This window comes from Mastigoproctus giganteus, chromosome 9, assembly GCF_048544385.1.
Source record: "Mastigoproctus giganteus isolate SK-2022 chromosome 9, ASM4854438v1, whole genome shotgun sequence".
Taxonomy (NCBI): domain Eukaryota; kingdom Metazoa; phylum Arthropoda; class Arachnida; order Uropygi; family Thelyphonidae; genus Mastigoproctus; species Mastigoproctus giganteus.
In genome coordinates, this window is record NC_143583.1 from 12,610,045 (window position 1) to 12,625,033 (window position 14,989).

At 40.5% G+C, this 14,989-nt stretch overlaps 1 protein-coding gene across 1 annotated transcript in view; it reads right to left on the bottom strand.

Annotated features, from left to right (window-relative positions):
• The window catches only part of LOC150080054 (uncharacterized), a 559,273-nt gene that overhangs the window by 256,003 nt on the left and 288,281 nt on the right, over positions 1–14,989 (bottom strand). Inside the window, exon 13 of the mRNA XM_090381984.1 lies at positions 11,956–12,123. Coding sequence (XP_090238110.1) covers positions 11,956–12,123 — 168 coding nt within the window. The remainder of the gene's footprint in view (positions 1–11,955; positions 12,124–14,989) is intronic.

A 14,989-nucleotide genomic window follows, 5' to 3' on the forward strand; every position in this document is an offset into this window, starting at 1 on the left:
GGTTGATGACTTTGTAGAGCAGATATCATCTTTTAAGGGCACAAAAGGTGATATAGTTGTACACGTTGGCACAAATGATATCAAGAGTAGGAGACCGGCAGAATTGCTTAACAAGTACAGGTCACTGTAGAAAAAAAGCCGTGAAATAGGGTTGAATTTGAAAGTGTCTGCAATTCTGCCCAGACACGATAGAAGGGAGTATATGATGAGAGCCTTGTCGATGAATTCGGCCCTGGAAAGATTATGCAAGGCTCAAGGGGTAGAATTTTTTTCAGCCTGGACTGTACTTGTTAACAGGAGAGATTGCTTCTACAGGGATGGGATACACTTAAATAGAAAGGGTGCAAGAATATTTGCTGATGCTATCGAGGCAGTGTTAGGTGGGTCGGAAAACTGCTAGCTTGGGGGGAGACAAAGACGAATAGATTAACAGTAGCCACTGGCAGAGGTGAAAGAGATTCTTGCACTGTTTCTATTGGAATGAGCAGAAGCCTGAAAAACAAGATGCAGGATATTTCAGAGACTGCTGGGAGTCATTGCGGTACAAGTAAACACATGGGTTGTGTTAGGGTAGCTAAGAATAGAAATAGGTGCATGTATACTTGCGTGTACACCAATGCTAGGAGTTTAGTAAATAAATTTGATGAATTTGAGGTATTGCTCAAAATTGTTGGGATATCAGAGACGTGGTGTCACAGATATAAGGAATGCAGAACTGGAATTTGGGGAGTACAACGTCTACGACTGGATAGGAAGGGAGGAGGGGTTATGCTATTAGTTAAGAAATACATAAAATCCAAGGAAGTGAAGCCAGTGGACATCGCTGGACAGTGCAGTGTCGAGTCAGTTTGGTATGACATAAGCATTGGGAGATCAAAATTGAGAGTAGGAGTGTGCTATAGGCCTAATGACTCTGATGAGTATAATAAGAAACTGTACAGGGAAATAGAGTGGGCCAGTAAATCAGAGAGTCTTATAATGGGAGATTTTAATTTCCCAGATATTGACTGGAATTTGGGGGCTGGTCACTCACACACTAGCAAGGCTTTTGTGGATTTACTGGATGATTGTTTTCTAAATCAGCATGTTCGGGAGGCAACTAGAGGGAGGAATACTCTTGATTTGATTATCAGCAGTGATTCTTCATGCATTAAGAATCTGCAGATAAATGAACCACTAGGTGGCAGTGATCACAGTGTGCTGAAGTGGGATTTACTCAAAGAAGTAACTACCATTAGGGGTAAAGGGAAGGGTTATTGCTTCCATAAAGGCGACTACGATGGACTGAGACAGTATTTAAATTCTATACAGTGGGACCAACTGATGATGTTACCAACAGCAAATGCAAAATAGGAAGCATTCAAAGAACTTATCTTGGAAGCTACTAGGCTTTACATACCAACTAAGAAATATTGTTCAAGGTTTAGGCCTAAATGGATGTCAGATGAACTAATAAGGCATATGGCAGAGAAGAAACATGCATGGGATACATACAAATTAACACTTGACACAGAAGCCTATGATAGATACAAGTTGATCTGTAACCAAGTTACAAAGGAGGTTAGGCAGCCGAAGGCAGATTACGAGAAATCACTGCCAAGGGATGCAAAGAAAAACAGCAGAGTTCTGTACTTATGTAAACTCTAGAAGGAAGGGGATGAATCAGATTGGTCCACTTGATATCGATGGGTCAACTGTTGATGATCCTGCTCAGGTAGCTAACAAACTAAATGAATATTTTGCATCGACATTCACACATGAGGAGTTATTTAGCGAGGGGAAAGCCAGAGGTGTATTCAACTCTAGCAGTAAGCTAGAGAATCTTGTAATAACTGAGAGTAAAGTGGAGGAGAAATTGTTGAAGATAAACACAAGAAAGGCACCCGGGGTGGATGGGATCTATCCAGTTATATTAAAGGAGGCAGCAGAGGAAATAGGCAAACCGTTAGCCATAATTATGGGAGCTTCCTTGGGCTCAGGGGAGGTACCCACAGACTGGAGATGTGCAAATGTGACCCCAATTCACAAAGGAGGATCAAAGGCTGACACAAGTAATTATAGACCTGTGACTTTAACTTCTGTTCCAGGAAAATTAATGGAGGCACTAGTTAAAGAAGCACTGCAGGATCATTTAGACAAGACCAATTTGATTGGATACTATGATGCAGTTACAAATTAACTGGATGCAGGGAATAACTTTGATATTATATACTTGGATCTTAGAAAGGCTTTTGATACTGTTGCACATGGAAGACTGCTGCACAAATTGGAGCAGTGTGACATTGGAGGCAAATTGCTGCTGTGGATAACGGGGTGGCTGAGGGGGGGGAAGACAGAGAGTGGTAATCAATGGACACTGCTCGTCGTGGACTAATGTTATTAGTGGAGTCCCTCAGGGCTCACTGTTAGGTCCATTATTGTTTTCTGTATTTATAAATGATATTGATGATGGTATATGAAGCTTAATGTCGAAGTTTGCAGACGATACAAAGGTAGGCAGGGTTGTCAATGACACTACTGACACTATGCTGCTGCAACAGGATCTGGAAAGGTTGAACAGATGGGCTGAGAGGTGGCAAATGAAGTTTAACATTGACAAATGTAAAGTACTACACATGGGAAACAGCAACCCCAGAGCAACGTATCAACTCTGTGGTACTACACTGACAGTGTTAGAGAATGAAAGGGACCTGGGGGTGGTTGTGCAGGCAGATATGAAGTTCTCTGAGCAGTGCAGACAGCTGCAAGAGTAGCTCATGGTGTATTGTCAATGATAAATAGGAATTTTTCTAGCAGGGATAAGGAGGTGATTATTCCCTTGTATAAGGCAATGTTCAGGCCACACCTAGAGTACTGTATACAGGTCTGGAGGCCTCATTTCAAAAAGGATGTAGAGCTGCTGGAATGAGTACAGAGAAGGGCAACAAGATTAGTGAATGGAACAAAGGGGTGCTCTTACGAAGAAAGGCTTAAGTTTTGCAAATTACAGTGTCTGGAGACTAGGCACCAGCGAGGTGATCTGATAGAGGTGTATAAAGCCTTGAATGGTTTGAGCATGCTCAATGCTGATGGGATTCTTCCTCTCGCTCAGAATAATCACCTGAGAGGGCATAAATTCAAATTGTGGAAAGACAGATGTAGGATAGACGTGCGGAAATTTGCCTTTAGCCAGCGGGTGGTTGGTTGGTGGAACAGACTTCCATCCCTTGTCGTGGAAGTTGATTGCCTAAATAAGTTTAAGGCTCAGCTGGACAGGTATTTTGAATGAACAAGAGTGGTGAAGTGGAAGTGGTTTTTTTTTTTTTTTTTTGGCTGATGCTGCATAAGCTTGCTTTCTTGCATCAAATGCCTCTACTAATGCTAATGCTAAACTCTGAAGCTAATATAGCAAGAGTAAGTACTTGGGTGAATAGAGACATAAAGAGAATGCATATAGGCCTAAAAGGGAGCAAACTCATAATTCTTTGTAAGGCTAATGCAAGAAAAAAGGTCTAAATTTATATTATATGTTAAATAAAATTGGGAATCAGTCAAAGAATTAAATCAGAATTACTAAGAGAAGGTAAAAGTGGAGTATCAAAGTTACGGATACAACTGTCAGTTCCTCTAGTAAAGGCAAAGGAAATAAATAAATTTAAAAATTTATAAATTCTTCTTTGTCCTTGCCTTCTTTCCATGTTCATATGGGGTTGGCATAATACTCCATTTCTTCCTCCCTCATCCGCTCCTCTAAAGAACAACTTATACTCTTCACCGAGCTCTTTTGCTTTATTTTCCCTCCGCCTAGTCTCTTGCAGGCATAGGATCTTCACTCTTCTTCTTTGCATTAAATCCACAATCTCTCTGCTCTTTCCATTCATAGTTCCAATGTTCAATGTTCCTATTCTATCACTTTTCAACTCCTTCTTCATCTCTGCCTGAACTAACTTCTTTAACCAGACCCATCCTTTGTTCGGTAGCCCTGACACATCTACTTTCCATCAATCACCTTTTGTTTTGGCATAGTTTTTACGACTGGATGCCGTTCCTGACGCCAACCCTCACCATTTATCCGGGCTAGGGATTTAAGCTGCCGATCTGCCAAGCCTTAAGCAGCTACATAGAAGTGGTAGCTCTTTTACAATGGTGATGGCACAATTTAATAATTTTACTCAATTTATGCCGAATTTCTAATCCCACTGAACAAGTAGGTGGCATTGCTCTAGTTCTTTTATCTAATGAAAATGGCTGACTAGGTAGAATGACTGTGACCTTGAAAATAACAGTAATAAATAACTCAGCAACACGTGAGTATTTTTACATACAATTTGGTATCCTGAAAACTTCTACCGCAAAGCTATCAGGTAGCACAACTATTCCGCTAATAATTCCCAGTGACTGATTATAGTTCCTTAAACATTTAATGACCTTGAAATTTCCTGTTTTCCTATATCCAAGAATAGTAATGATAGCCATTTTAAAAAAGTTCACAGTCGGAAAATGAAACCACCTTTAGATCTCAGATCTTAGCCTATCACGCACCAACACTTATTTTATCTAAAATATAACTTCTTTTTGAGGAACACTTCCTAAAACCTTCTTTATTAACTAATTTTAATAGCACACTAATTTAGCTAGCATACAGCTGGTGTTACCAGTTAATTTATTCATTAAAAATGAATAAATTAACGAATTAAAATATTAAATAAAATTTAAATATTGTAACTTAAAATTGACAAATGGTTCATTAAAAATATACCATCTAAATGTACAAATAAAATTAAATTACTCTTATAAAACATAAAAGGTTGTGTTTTCCTGTACCCCTCACCCACATCCTAGGAGATGCATTTGGAGGCCTATAGAGGGAGGGGATAACACAAACCTGTACATGAAAAGTGAATTTGAATAGAAACTTGAAGGGAAGCATAGTATAGGATAAATTGTTGAAGTTAAACATAAGGAAGGCACCTGGGGTGGATGGGATCTATCCAGTTATTATTATTAAAATCAGTTTATTTCCCAAAAAATCTTGGGTCACCCCGGGACGGCTCTGTGCCAGAAGGGTGTGAATACAGACTAAGGTGCGAGGAACAAAATGTACAACAAACAAAGGTACATTCGTGCTCGACCCGAGACTTTTACAGGATTAAATAAACAATAATGTACAAAATATACAGTAATATACATGATTACATGAAGACAGAAAGTCTTTGTCATATACAAATAGGCAAGTTAAAAAAAAAAAAAAAAAAAAAAAGGTCTGTCCAGGAGCAGGTGAGTATTATAGGTTCATAATCTGGTAACAGTTCTTGAGGATTTCCTTCCTGTAGGGCTTGTCTTCACAGAACCTATCAGGGTGGATCCTAAATTTATTGAAGACCCGAAGACAATTGGCTGGAAACATGTTCCTCAGGGAATCAATGCTTGACAGCGTAAGACGTAGAGGGAGACAAGGAGTCGGGGTGCTTCCCTCTTGCCCTCCTCGGGCCAGAGATTAATGCGGATACTGATGGAGCATCAATTCGCCTCGTTATAAGCCGTGCAAGCGTGAGAACATTTTTTGTCATGATGATATGTCTCCAGGGAGTGGTGCCTAGATTTGCTTGTAGGATAGATCTGGAGATAGTTAGGGGGTGGCCTACCACCCTGTTCATCCATCTAAGCAACCAGTACTCTAAACAGTTATATTAAAGGAGGCAGCAAAGGAAGTAAGCAAACCCTTAGTCATAACTATGAGAGCTTCCTTGGACTCAAGGGGGAAGTCCCTATGGACTGGAGGTGTGCAAATGTATCACCAATTCACAAAGGGGGGGTTCAAAAGGTGACACAAGAAACTAGACCGTTAGTTTAACTTGTGTTCCAGGGAAAATAATGGAGTCACTGATTAAAGAAGCATTGCAGGACCATCTAGACAAGACTGCAGTAATAGTTCAGACACAACATGGGGTTTTTAATGGGAAGTCTTGTCTGACCAATTAGATTGGATACTATGATGGGTCACAAAGGAACTGAATGTTAAAAATAATTTTGATATCATATATTCGGATTTCAGGAAAGCTTTTGATATTGTTGCATATGTCATTAAGGGCAAGTTGCTACAATTGATAAAGGTATGGTTCAATGGGAGATGAGAGAGAGAGAGAGAGAGAGAGGGAGGGGGGGGGTAATCAATGGGCACTGCTCTTCATGGACAAATGTTATTAGTGGAGTTCTTCAGGTTTCGGTGCTGGGCCCATTGTTGTTTTGTGTATTCCTCAATGACGTTGATGAAGATACATCAGGATTAATGTCCAAGTTTGCAGATGATACAAAGGTTGGCAGGGTTGTTAATGACAGTAAAGACAGTATGCTACTGCAACAGGATTTAGACAAGTTGGGCAAATGGGCTGAGAAGTGGTAACCAAAGTTTAACATTGACAAATTCAAAGTACTGCATATGGGTAGCAATAACTGAAGAGAAATGTACCAATTATGTGGTACTACACACAGGGAAGTGGAAAGTGAAAACGTCCTGGGGGTAATTGTGCAGTCAAATATGAAGTCAAATATGAGCAGTGCAGACGGGCTGTCAGGGCAGGTCATGGAGTCTTGTCAATAATATATAGGAATTTTGCTAGCAGGGACAGGGAGGTGATTATCCTGTACAAGGCAATGGTCAGGCCACACCTAGAGTACTGTGTACACTTCTGGAGGTCTCATTTTAGGAAGGATGTAGAGTTGCTAGAACGAGTACAAAGAAGGGCAACAAGATTGGTAAGGGGAACAAAGGGGTGCTCTTAACAAAAAAGGGTTAAGTTCTGCAAATTGCAGCACCTCGAGAGTAGGCAACTGCGAGGTGATCTGATTGAGGTGTATAAGGCCTTGAATGGGTTGAGCAAACTGAATGCTGATGGGATTCTTCCTCTTGCTCAGATTAAGAACCTGAGGGATAATAGATTCAAATTGAGGAAAGAACGTTGTAGAATAGACGTGGAAATTTGCCTTTAGCCAGCGGGTGGTTGATTGGTGGAACAGACTTCTGTCTTTTGTTGTAGCATTAGTAGAGGCATATGATGCAAGAAAGCAAGCTTATACGGCACCAGCCAAAAAAATAACCCTTCCCATTTCACCCATCCATTCACACTAAACGTTTGTCCACTTCTTCCTTGAATTTATTCAAGCTATCAACTTCCACGACAGATGGAAGTTTGTTCCAGCAATCAACTACCCGATGGCTAAAGGCAAATTTCCGCACCTGTATTCGACAGCTGTCTTTCCTCAATTTCAGTTTATGCCCACTAAGGTTTGTTATCTGAACAAGAGGAAGAACCCCATCAGCATTGAGTCCGCTCAATTCATTCAATGCCTTATACACATCAGTGCTAATGCTAATCAATCAGATCACCTTGCAGGTGTCTAGTCTCCAGACACAAATTTTTTCAGAACTTAAGCTTTCTTCGTAAGAGACCTCTTTCTTCCCCTTTTCTGTACTTGTTTCAGCAACTCTACATTCTTCCTAAAAAGAGGCTTCCAGACCTGTACACAGTGCTCAAGGTGTGGCCTTTAAAGGGGATAATCACCTCTTTATCCCTGCTAGCAAAATTCCTGTATATCATTGACAAGACCCCATGATCTACTCTGACAGGCTGTCTGCACTGCTCAGAAAGCTTCAGAAAACTGACTGCAAAATTTCCCCAGGACTTTCACTCTTCACTACCATGAAGGTAACACCATCCAGTTGATAAATTTCTCTGGGGTTACTGGTACCCATATGAAGTACTTTACATTTATCAATGTTAAACTTCATTTGCCACCTCTGAGCTCATCTGCTCAACTTTGGGATCCTGTTGCAGTAGCATACTCTCATTATTGTTATTAACAACCCTGCCAACCTTTGTATCATCTGCAAACTTTGATATTAAGCTTGATATACCTTCATCAATATCATTGATAAATATATAAAACAACAATGGGCCCAACAACGAACTCTAGGGGGACACCACTAATAACATTAGTCCACAAAGAGCAGTGTCCATTGATTACCACTCTCTGTCTTCTCTCACTCAACCATCCTTTTATCCATTGTAACCCGGCGCCTCCGTAGCCAGGTGGGAAGGAGCAGCAGTGCGTTGCACACGCTTCTTGATTAGACGGGGGTTCGAGCCCGTCACCACCAAATACGGAGGATGCGGAGAGGTCAGTGAATAACCACCGCATATCCCGGAGCAATATGGTCTTAGTTGCTAATGCTCCTAAAAACGAAATAACAACATCCATTGTAACCACTTGCCCTTAATGTCATACTGCTCCAATTTGTACAGATTTCTATGTGCAACAGTATCAAAAGCTTTCCTGAAATCAAAGTATATGATATCAAAATTATTTTTTGCATCCAGTTCTTTTGTGACCATGTCATAGTATGCAATCCAATTGGTCAGGCAAGCCTTCCCCTTACTAACCCATGCTGTGTCTGAACCTGAATTATTACTGCAGTCTTGTCTAGATAATCCTGCAATGCTTGTTTAACTGATGACTCCATTATTTTCCCTGGAACAGAAGTTAAACTAACAGGTCTGTAATTAATCATGTTACCCTTTGATCCCCCCCCTTTTAGTGAATTGGAGATTAATTTACACATCTCCAGTCTGTGGGGAACGTCCACCAGGTCCAAGGATGTCTCTTATCTCTAAATAGGCCTATGAGGCTGGGAAAACTCATTAACATTGTGGACGTTGATAGTCTAAATAAATTTAAGGCTGAGCTGGACAGGCATTTGGAATGAATGGAGGGGTGCAATTGGAGTTTTTTTTTTGGCTGATGCTGCATAAGCTTGCTTTCTTGCATCGTATGCCTCTACTAATGCTAATCTAGCAAAATGTTACTGATTGATTGGACTCACTGCAGGAGAGTAACCCCGTGCTTCACCTGGTGGGCTCGTCCCCCACTGACCTGTTTGGGGATGCCTCTATCCTCCCCATCATTCTACCTGTTTTCCCCCAATCTTCAGTCTCCTCCCCAACTAACTAAACTGACTGAGTATGGCCCCTTAACAATGATGCCATATTCTAATCAACGTCTAAATTCAACTGCTGTCTTGAAAATCTCTTTTGGCCTTTCCAAATTCAAGTGTTCATCTCACCCCCCTTTATATATATATATATAGGCCTTGTCATATTCATATTTGCAGAACTGAAATCCTTGGAAATTAGATGGCCGGGCCTACCAGAGTATCTATATAATCTACTGGGTGCCTGACCAGCCTTCTCGTACAAAGTCTGGGCAGCAGTGGGTCTGAATAGGGGCCCAGCGGCTAAATGGTCAGAGAAACAACAGAACAAAGCACTACAAGACATTCCACTTCCCCACACATTTTTTAAATCTCTGGCCTCCACAGAGTTTTGTGTCACAAAAACATAGTACATTACACAGAAATGGGGGGAAATCCCTGGTGCCATCAGACAATTAACACACTTTACTTGCAGAAGAGTAATTGGTATTGTATAGTTTTCAGAGGAAGCTAAATTATCCTTTATAGCAGAAACTGCACTGAGTGAGTGAGTATAGATTAGTGCACTGAAAATGGAAAATTCAATAATCTGATCAAGTGCTAGATTTATGGCATAGCATACAGTTTGGCAGTGAAGATACTGCATTCAACTGATAACGAGGCTGTAACTGTAACTGGGAATGAAGGAAAATCTTCTGCAGCACCTAACACATTGTTAGAAGATAAAGCATCCTCACCCCATTGGCAAAAGTGGTGATCATGAAAGGCATTAGCATGTAACCAGCGTAGTATAGGGAGAGTTGTGTCCCAAGAAATGTTACGCAATTCAACATTTCAGGATTGAAGAATTTCTTTAGGTCTAAAGATCAGAGGTCAGTTTTCATTTGGCTGTCCTTCATAAAAGGAATCCCAACAAGTATTAAACAGGTATTCAAAACTAGGATGTGATGGGAGACTCCAGATCTTAGCAGCATACTGAGACAGCAATGTTTTTCTTTTAAGATAATGGGAGGTCATGTGCTTCAATATAAAGGCTTTGGACTGGAGAAGTTAGCATTAGCATTAGTAGAGGCATTTGATGCAAGAAAGCAAGCTTATGCAGCATCAGCCAAAAAAAAACCACTTCCACTTCACCCCTCTGTTCGTTCAAAATACCTGTCCAGCTGAGCCTTAAACTTATTTAGGCTATCAACCTCCACCACAAGGGATGGAAGTCTGTTCCACCAACCAACCACCTGCTGGCTAAAGGCAAATTTCCGCACGTCTATCCTACATCTGTCTTTCCTCAATTTGAATTTATGCCCTCTCAGGTGATTTTTCTGAGCTAGAGGAAGAATCCCATCAGCATTGAGCATGCTTAAACCATTCAAGGCTTTATACACCTCTATCAGATCACCTCGCTGGTGCCAAGTCTCCAGACACTGTAATTTGCAAAACTTAAGCCTTTCTTCGTAAAAGCACCCCTTTGTTCCATTCACTAATCTTGTTGCCCTTCTCTCGTTCCAGCAGCTCTACATCCTTCTTGAAATGAGGCCTCCAGACCTGTATACAGTACTCTAGGTGTGGCCTGACCATCGCCTTATACAATGGAATAATCACCTCCTTATGCCTGCTGGAAAAATTCCTGTATATCATTGACAATACTCCATGAGCTACTCTTGCAGCCCGTCTGCACTGCTCAGAGAACTTCATATCTGCCTGCACAACCACCCCCAAGTCCCTTTCATTCTCTACCACTATCAGTGTAGTACCACAGAGTTGATACGTTGCTCTGGGGTTGCTGTTTCCCATGTGTAGTACTTTACATTTGTCAATGTTAAACTTCATTTGCCACCTCTCAGCCCATCTGCTCAACCTTTCCAGATCCTGTTGCAGCAGCATAGTGTCAGTAGTGTCCTTGACAACCCTGCCAACCTTTGTATCGTCTGCAAACTTGGACATTAAGCCCGATATACCATCATCAATATCATTTATAAATACAGAAAACAATAATGGACCCAACACTGAGCCCTGAGGGACTCCACTAATAACATTAGTCCAATGAGCAGTGTCCATTGATTACCACTCTCTGTCTTCTCCCCCTCAACCACCCCTTTATCCATAGCAGCAATTTGTCTCCAATGTCACACTGCTCCAATTTGTGTAGCAGTCTTCCATGTGCAACAGTATCAAAAGCCTTTCTAAGATCCAAGTATATAATATCAAAGCTATTTCCTGCATCCAGTTCTTTTGTGACTGCATCATAGTATCCAATCAAATTGGTCAGGCAAGACTTCCCCTTAACAAAACCATGCTGTGTCCGAGCTATAACTGAAGTCTTGTCTAAATGATCCTGCAGTGCTTCTTTAACTAGTGCCTCCATTAATTTTCCTTAAACAGAAGTTAAACTCACAGGTCTATAATTGCTTGTGTCAGCCTTTGATCCTCCTTTGTGAATTGGGGTCACATTTGCACATCTCCAGTCTGCGGGTACCTCCCCTGAGTCCAAGGAAGCTCTCATAATTATGGCTAAGGGTTTGCTTACTTCCTCTGCTGCCTCCTTTAATATAAGTGGATAGATCCCATCCACCCCGGGTGCCTTTCTTGTGTTTATCTTCAACAGTTTCTCCTCCACTTTACTCCCAGTTATTTCAAGATTCTGTAGCTTACTGCTAGAGTTGAATACACCTCTGGCATTCCCCTCGCTGAATGACTCCTCATGTGTGAATGTCGATGCAAAATATTCATTTAGTTTGTTAGCTACCTGAGCAGGATCATCAACAGTTGACCCATCAATATCAAGTGGACCAATCTGATTCATCCCCTTCCTTCTAGACCACCATCACCCAAACCACCATTTAACCACCATCACCCAAAAATAAACTTCTTGAACTATGTGTTATGATTAAATTAATAAACATAAGTTACTGATGAGAATGTGAAACAAGTTAAGTAAAAAGAAATGGTACTTAATAAATACCTACTGAAAAGAAAAATTTACACTGTACCTTCAAGAGTGATGTATTTATCTGTACAGATTTTTCCAAATCCTTTTTCTCAACATTTAGTTTATTTTGTAATTGGGTAGCTGAATCCAAGGCACCAACCAACTTTTCTTCTAAAGACTGAATTGTGTCTGACAACTCCTTCACTTTCTTTTGCTCCCTTATAAGTACCTATATGTATATATATATATAAAAAAAAAACATAGATAATGAGCATGACAATTATTAAACAGAGAGTAGGCTACTATCCAAATTGATCAAAGTAATACTGTAATAACTGTGCTACTACACATTATAACACAAATACCATCCCCCACATGTTAAAAGAGTTACATGCCGTATGGCCAATTCATTAGATACACTTTGCTAATAGCAAGTAAGGTCTGCTTTAGTCGTTAGAACAGTCTGAATTCATCATGGTTGTAGATTGCTACTGTAAAGAATTCCATCTCATCCCGAGTCGCCAGATCTTAATCAACAACAACAAAAAGGCGAATTTAGTCTATATTCAGAGTGCTGTAACAGGTAAATAAATGTGAGAGTGAGTGGTCATATGAGATTGTTTAAATTAATTGTCATAAATGGGCACTCTGAATATGAATTTTTTTTTTTTTTTTAAATAATAAATAAATAAAAATAACACTGTAATTGCAGGTTAAAGAGTAATTGTGGAGACTTCCTCTACACTGATGCAGATAAGTTGGTTACCTCAAAGTACCACATGAAATCCAGAAATAGAAGTAATGTCAACTGGGTAATAGAAATTGCACCCACTGTCTGGAAAATAATCATTCAGGATAGAGTCTACATAAACTGTGGCAGCCATCATTTTAAGGAACACATGGCTGTCCCAAAATATTTCAAGTGTTGCTGATTTGGGCACACAACTCATACATGCACCCAGCCTGCTGCCACATTCTGCCACGAATACAACTCATGCCCAAACAAGGAAAAAGGCTTGTCTGTGCAAACTGCAAGGGCCAAAAAATACCACACTATCATGCATGGTATTTTTTGGCCCTTGCAGGGCCAAAAAATCACACAAAAAATGACTAATTCACATAAAAGCTAAGAGTTTGCACCAGACTAGGATCAATTATGGAATGACAGCCTAAAGGATTTAATACAGATGTTACAGAGTACCTAGTATTAGTATTAGCAATGACCACATGGTGCAAGGAAGCCTATGGCTTATGCTGCACCAGCCAAAAATTAAAATAAAATTTAAAAAATAATAAAAATAAAATAATAATAAGAAGAAATTAAAACACAAAAAAAAAAAAAGAATAATTAACAAGAGAAACAGAAATAGACAACCTATGCATTTCCCTCCTCCAGTAGGTAATTATCCAGCTATCTACCTAGAAATAAATGCACAGTGGGCTAAGTTGGTGGCAGACCAATTAGTATAAAGGCCAATGAAGAAAATATTGAGATTCTAATCTTGCAGGAGCCTTATAGTCATTCCAAGCAGGTCAGGGGCTACCCCCTAACATGCAAGGTCATCCAGACTACCATGGGTGGCAAATGCAATGAGGAATCCTGACGTCACAGCAACAAAATGGATATTGTCCTTACAATGCTACACAATGAAAAAATCATAATAGGAGCTGATGTTAACTGCAGATCACCCACTTGGTTTAGCAAAACGCTCACTGGCAAGGATACAGGAATGGCCAGTGGCTAGAAGAACTTCTTCCCAATGCACAAATCACAGTTCTCAACAGGTCCAATAACCACCCCACATTTTTTAACACCTTGTGGGAGGCAACTATAGATGTCACCTTGGCTACTAGGACCATCCAGGCCGAGATGATGGCAAGCAACATTTCGGCCTAGATGGTCCAGGATTCCTGGACCACTTCAGATCATAGGGCCATAATCTTCCATATGGTAAGATCCTCCAATAGGATCCTTGCCCCTAGGGACTTGCTACATAGAAGTCATAGATAAAAAAGGCAAATCGGGCCCCTCTTCAGGGAAAAGCTTCAAACCTCGGTTCAACACCTCAGCTCCAAAGACTATCAAATTGACTCAGACTTGCACAAGAAAAAAAGAGTCACTTTTGCCATCACACAACAGCTTATAAAGCAGCCATACCAAGAAAGAATCCTGCCCTGGGTGCCATCCCTTAGTGGGTGTCTGGTCTGGTCCTACAGCAGCTGTGAAGGGAAATTAACTCCCATAGAAAATCTTTTCAACACGCCAGGAGATCCTGGCCTGCTGTGGCGGTGGAACACCTCGGGCAAAGATACAGGGAAATAAGAAACCTACGTACATCTGCAATTAGAAGACGCAAAAAGAAGTGATGGGAGCACCTGGTCGGGAACAATGACCCATGGGGTATTGTGTACAAGGTGACACATAACTCCCCAGAAGGGAAGTCTTGATGGCCACAACAACCCCACAAGGCACTATAATAACCTTCTGGGAAAGTTCCATAGATAAAATATTGAAGTCAATTCTGCAACCACCCATAGATCCATACACCCAAGAACAGCTACAACTGTGTTAGGGTAACTAAGATTAGGAACAGGTGCATGTATACTTGCAAGTACACCAATGCTAGAAGTATAATTAATAAAATTGATGAGTTTGAAGTGCTGGTCAAGACATCAAAGGCAGATATTGTTAGAGTATCAGAGGTGATGTCACACAGATATAAGCAGTGCAGAATTGGAATTTGGGGAGAACAATGTGTAAAGAAAGGATAGACAGGGCAGACAGGGAGCAGGGATTATGCTATTAGTTAAAAAACACTTAAAATCAAAGGAAGTGCATCCAACTGACATTGGTGGACAATGCAATGTTGAGTAAGTGTGGTTGACATAAGCAATGGAAAAGGGAAAATGAGAGTGTGTGTTATAGGCCTAATGACTCTGATGAGTATAATGAACAATTTTGCAGAGAAATGGAGTGGACGAGAAAATCAGAATGTCTTATAATGGGGGATTTTAACTTTACAAATATTCACTGGAACTTGTGGATTGTCACTTGCACACTAGAAAGAATTTTGTGGATTTATTGGATGATTGAT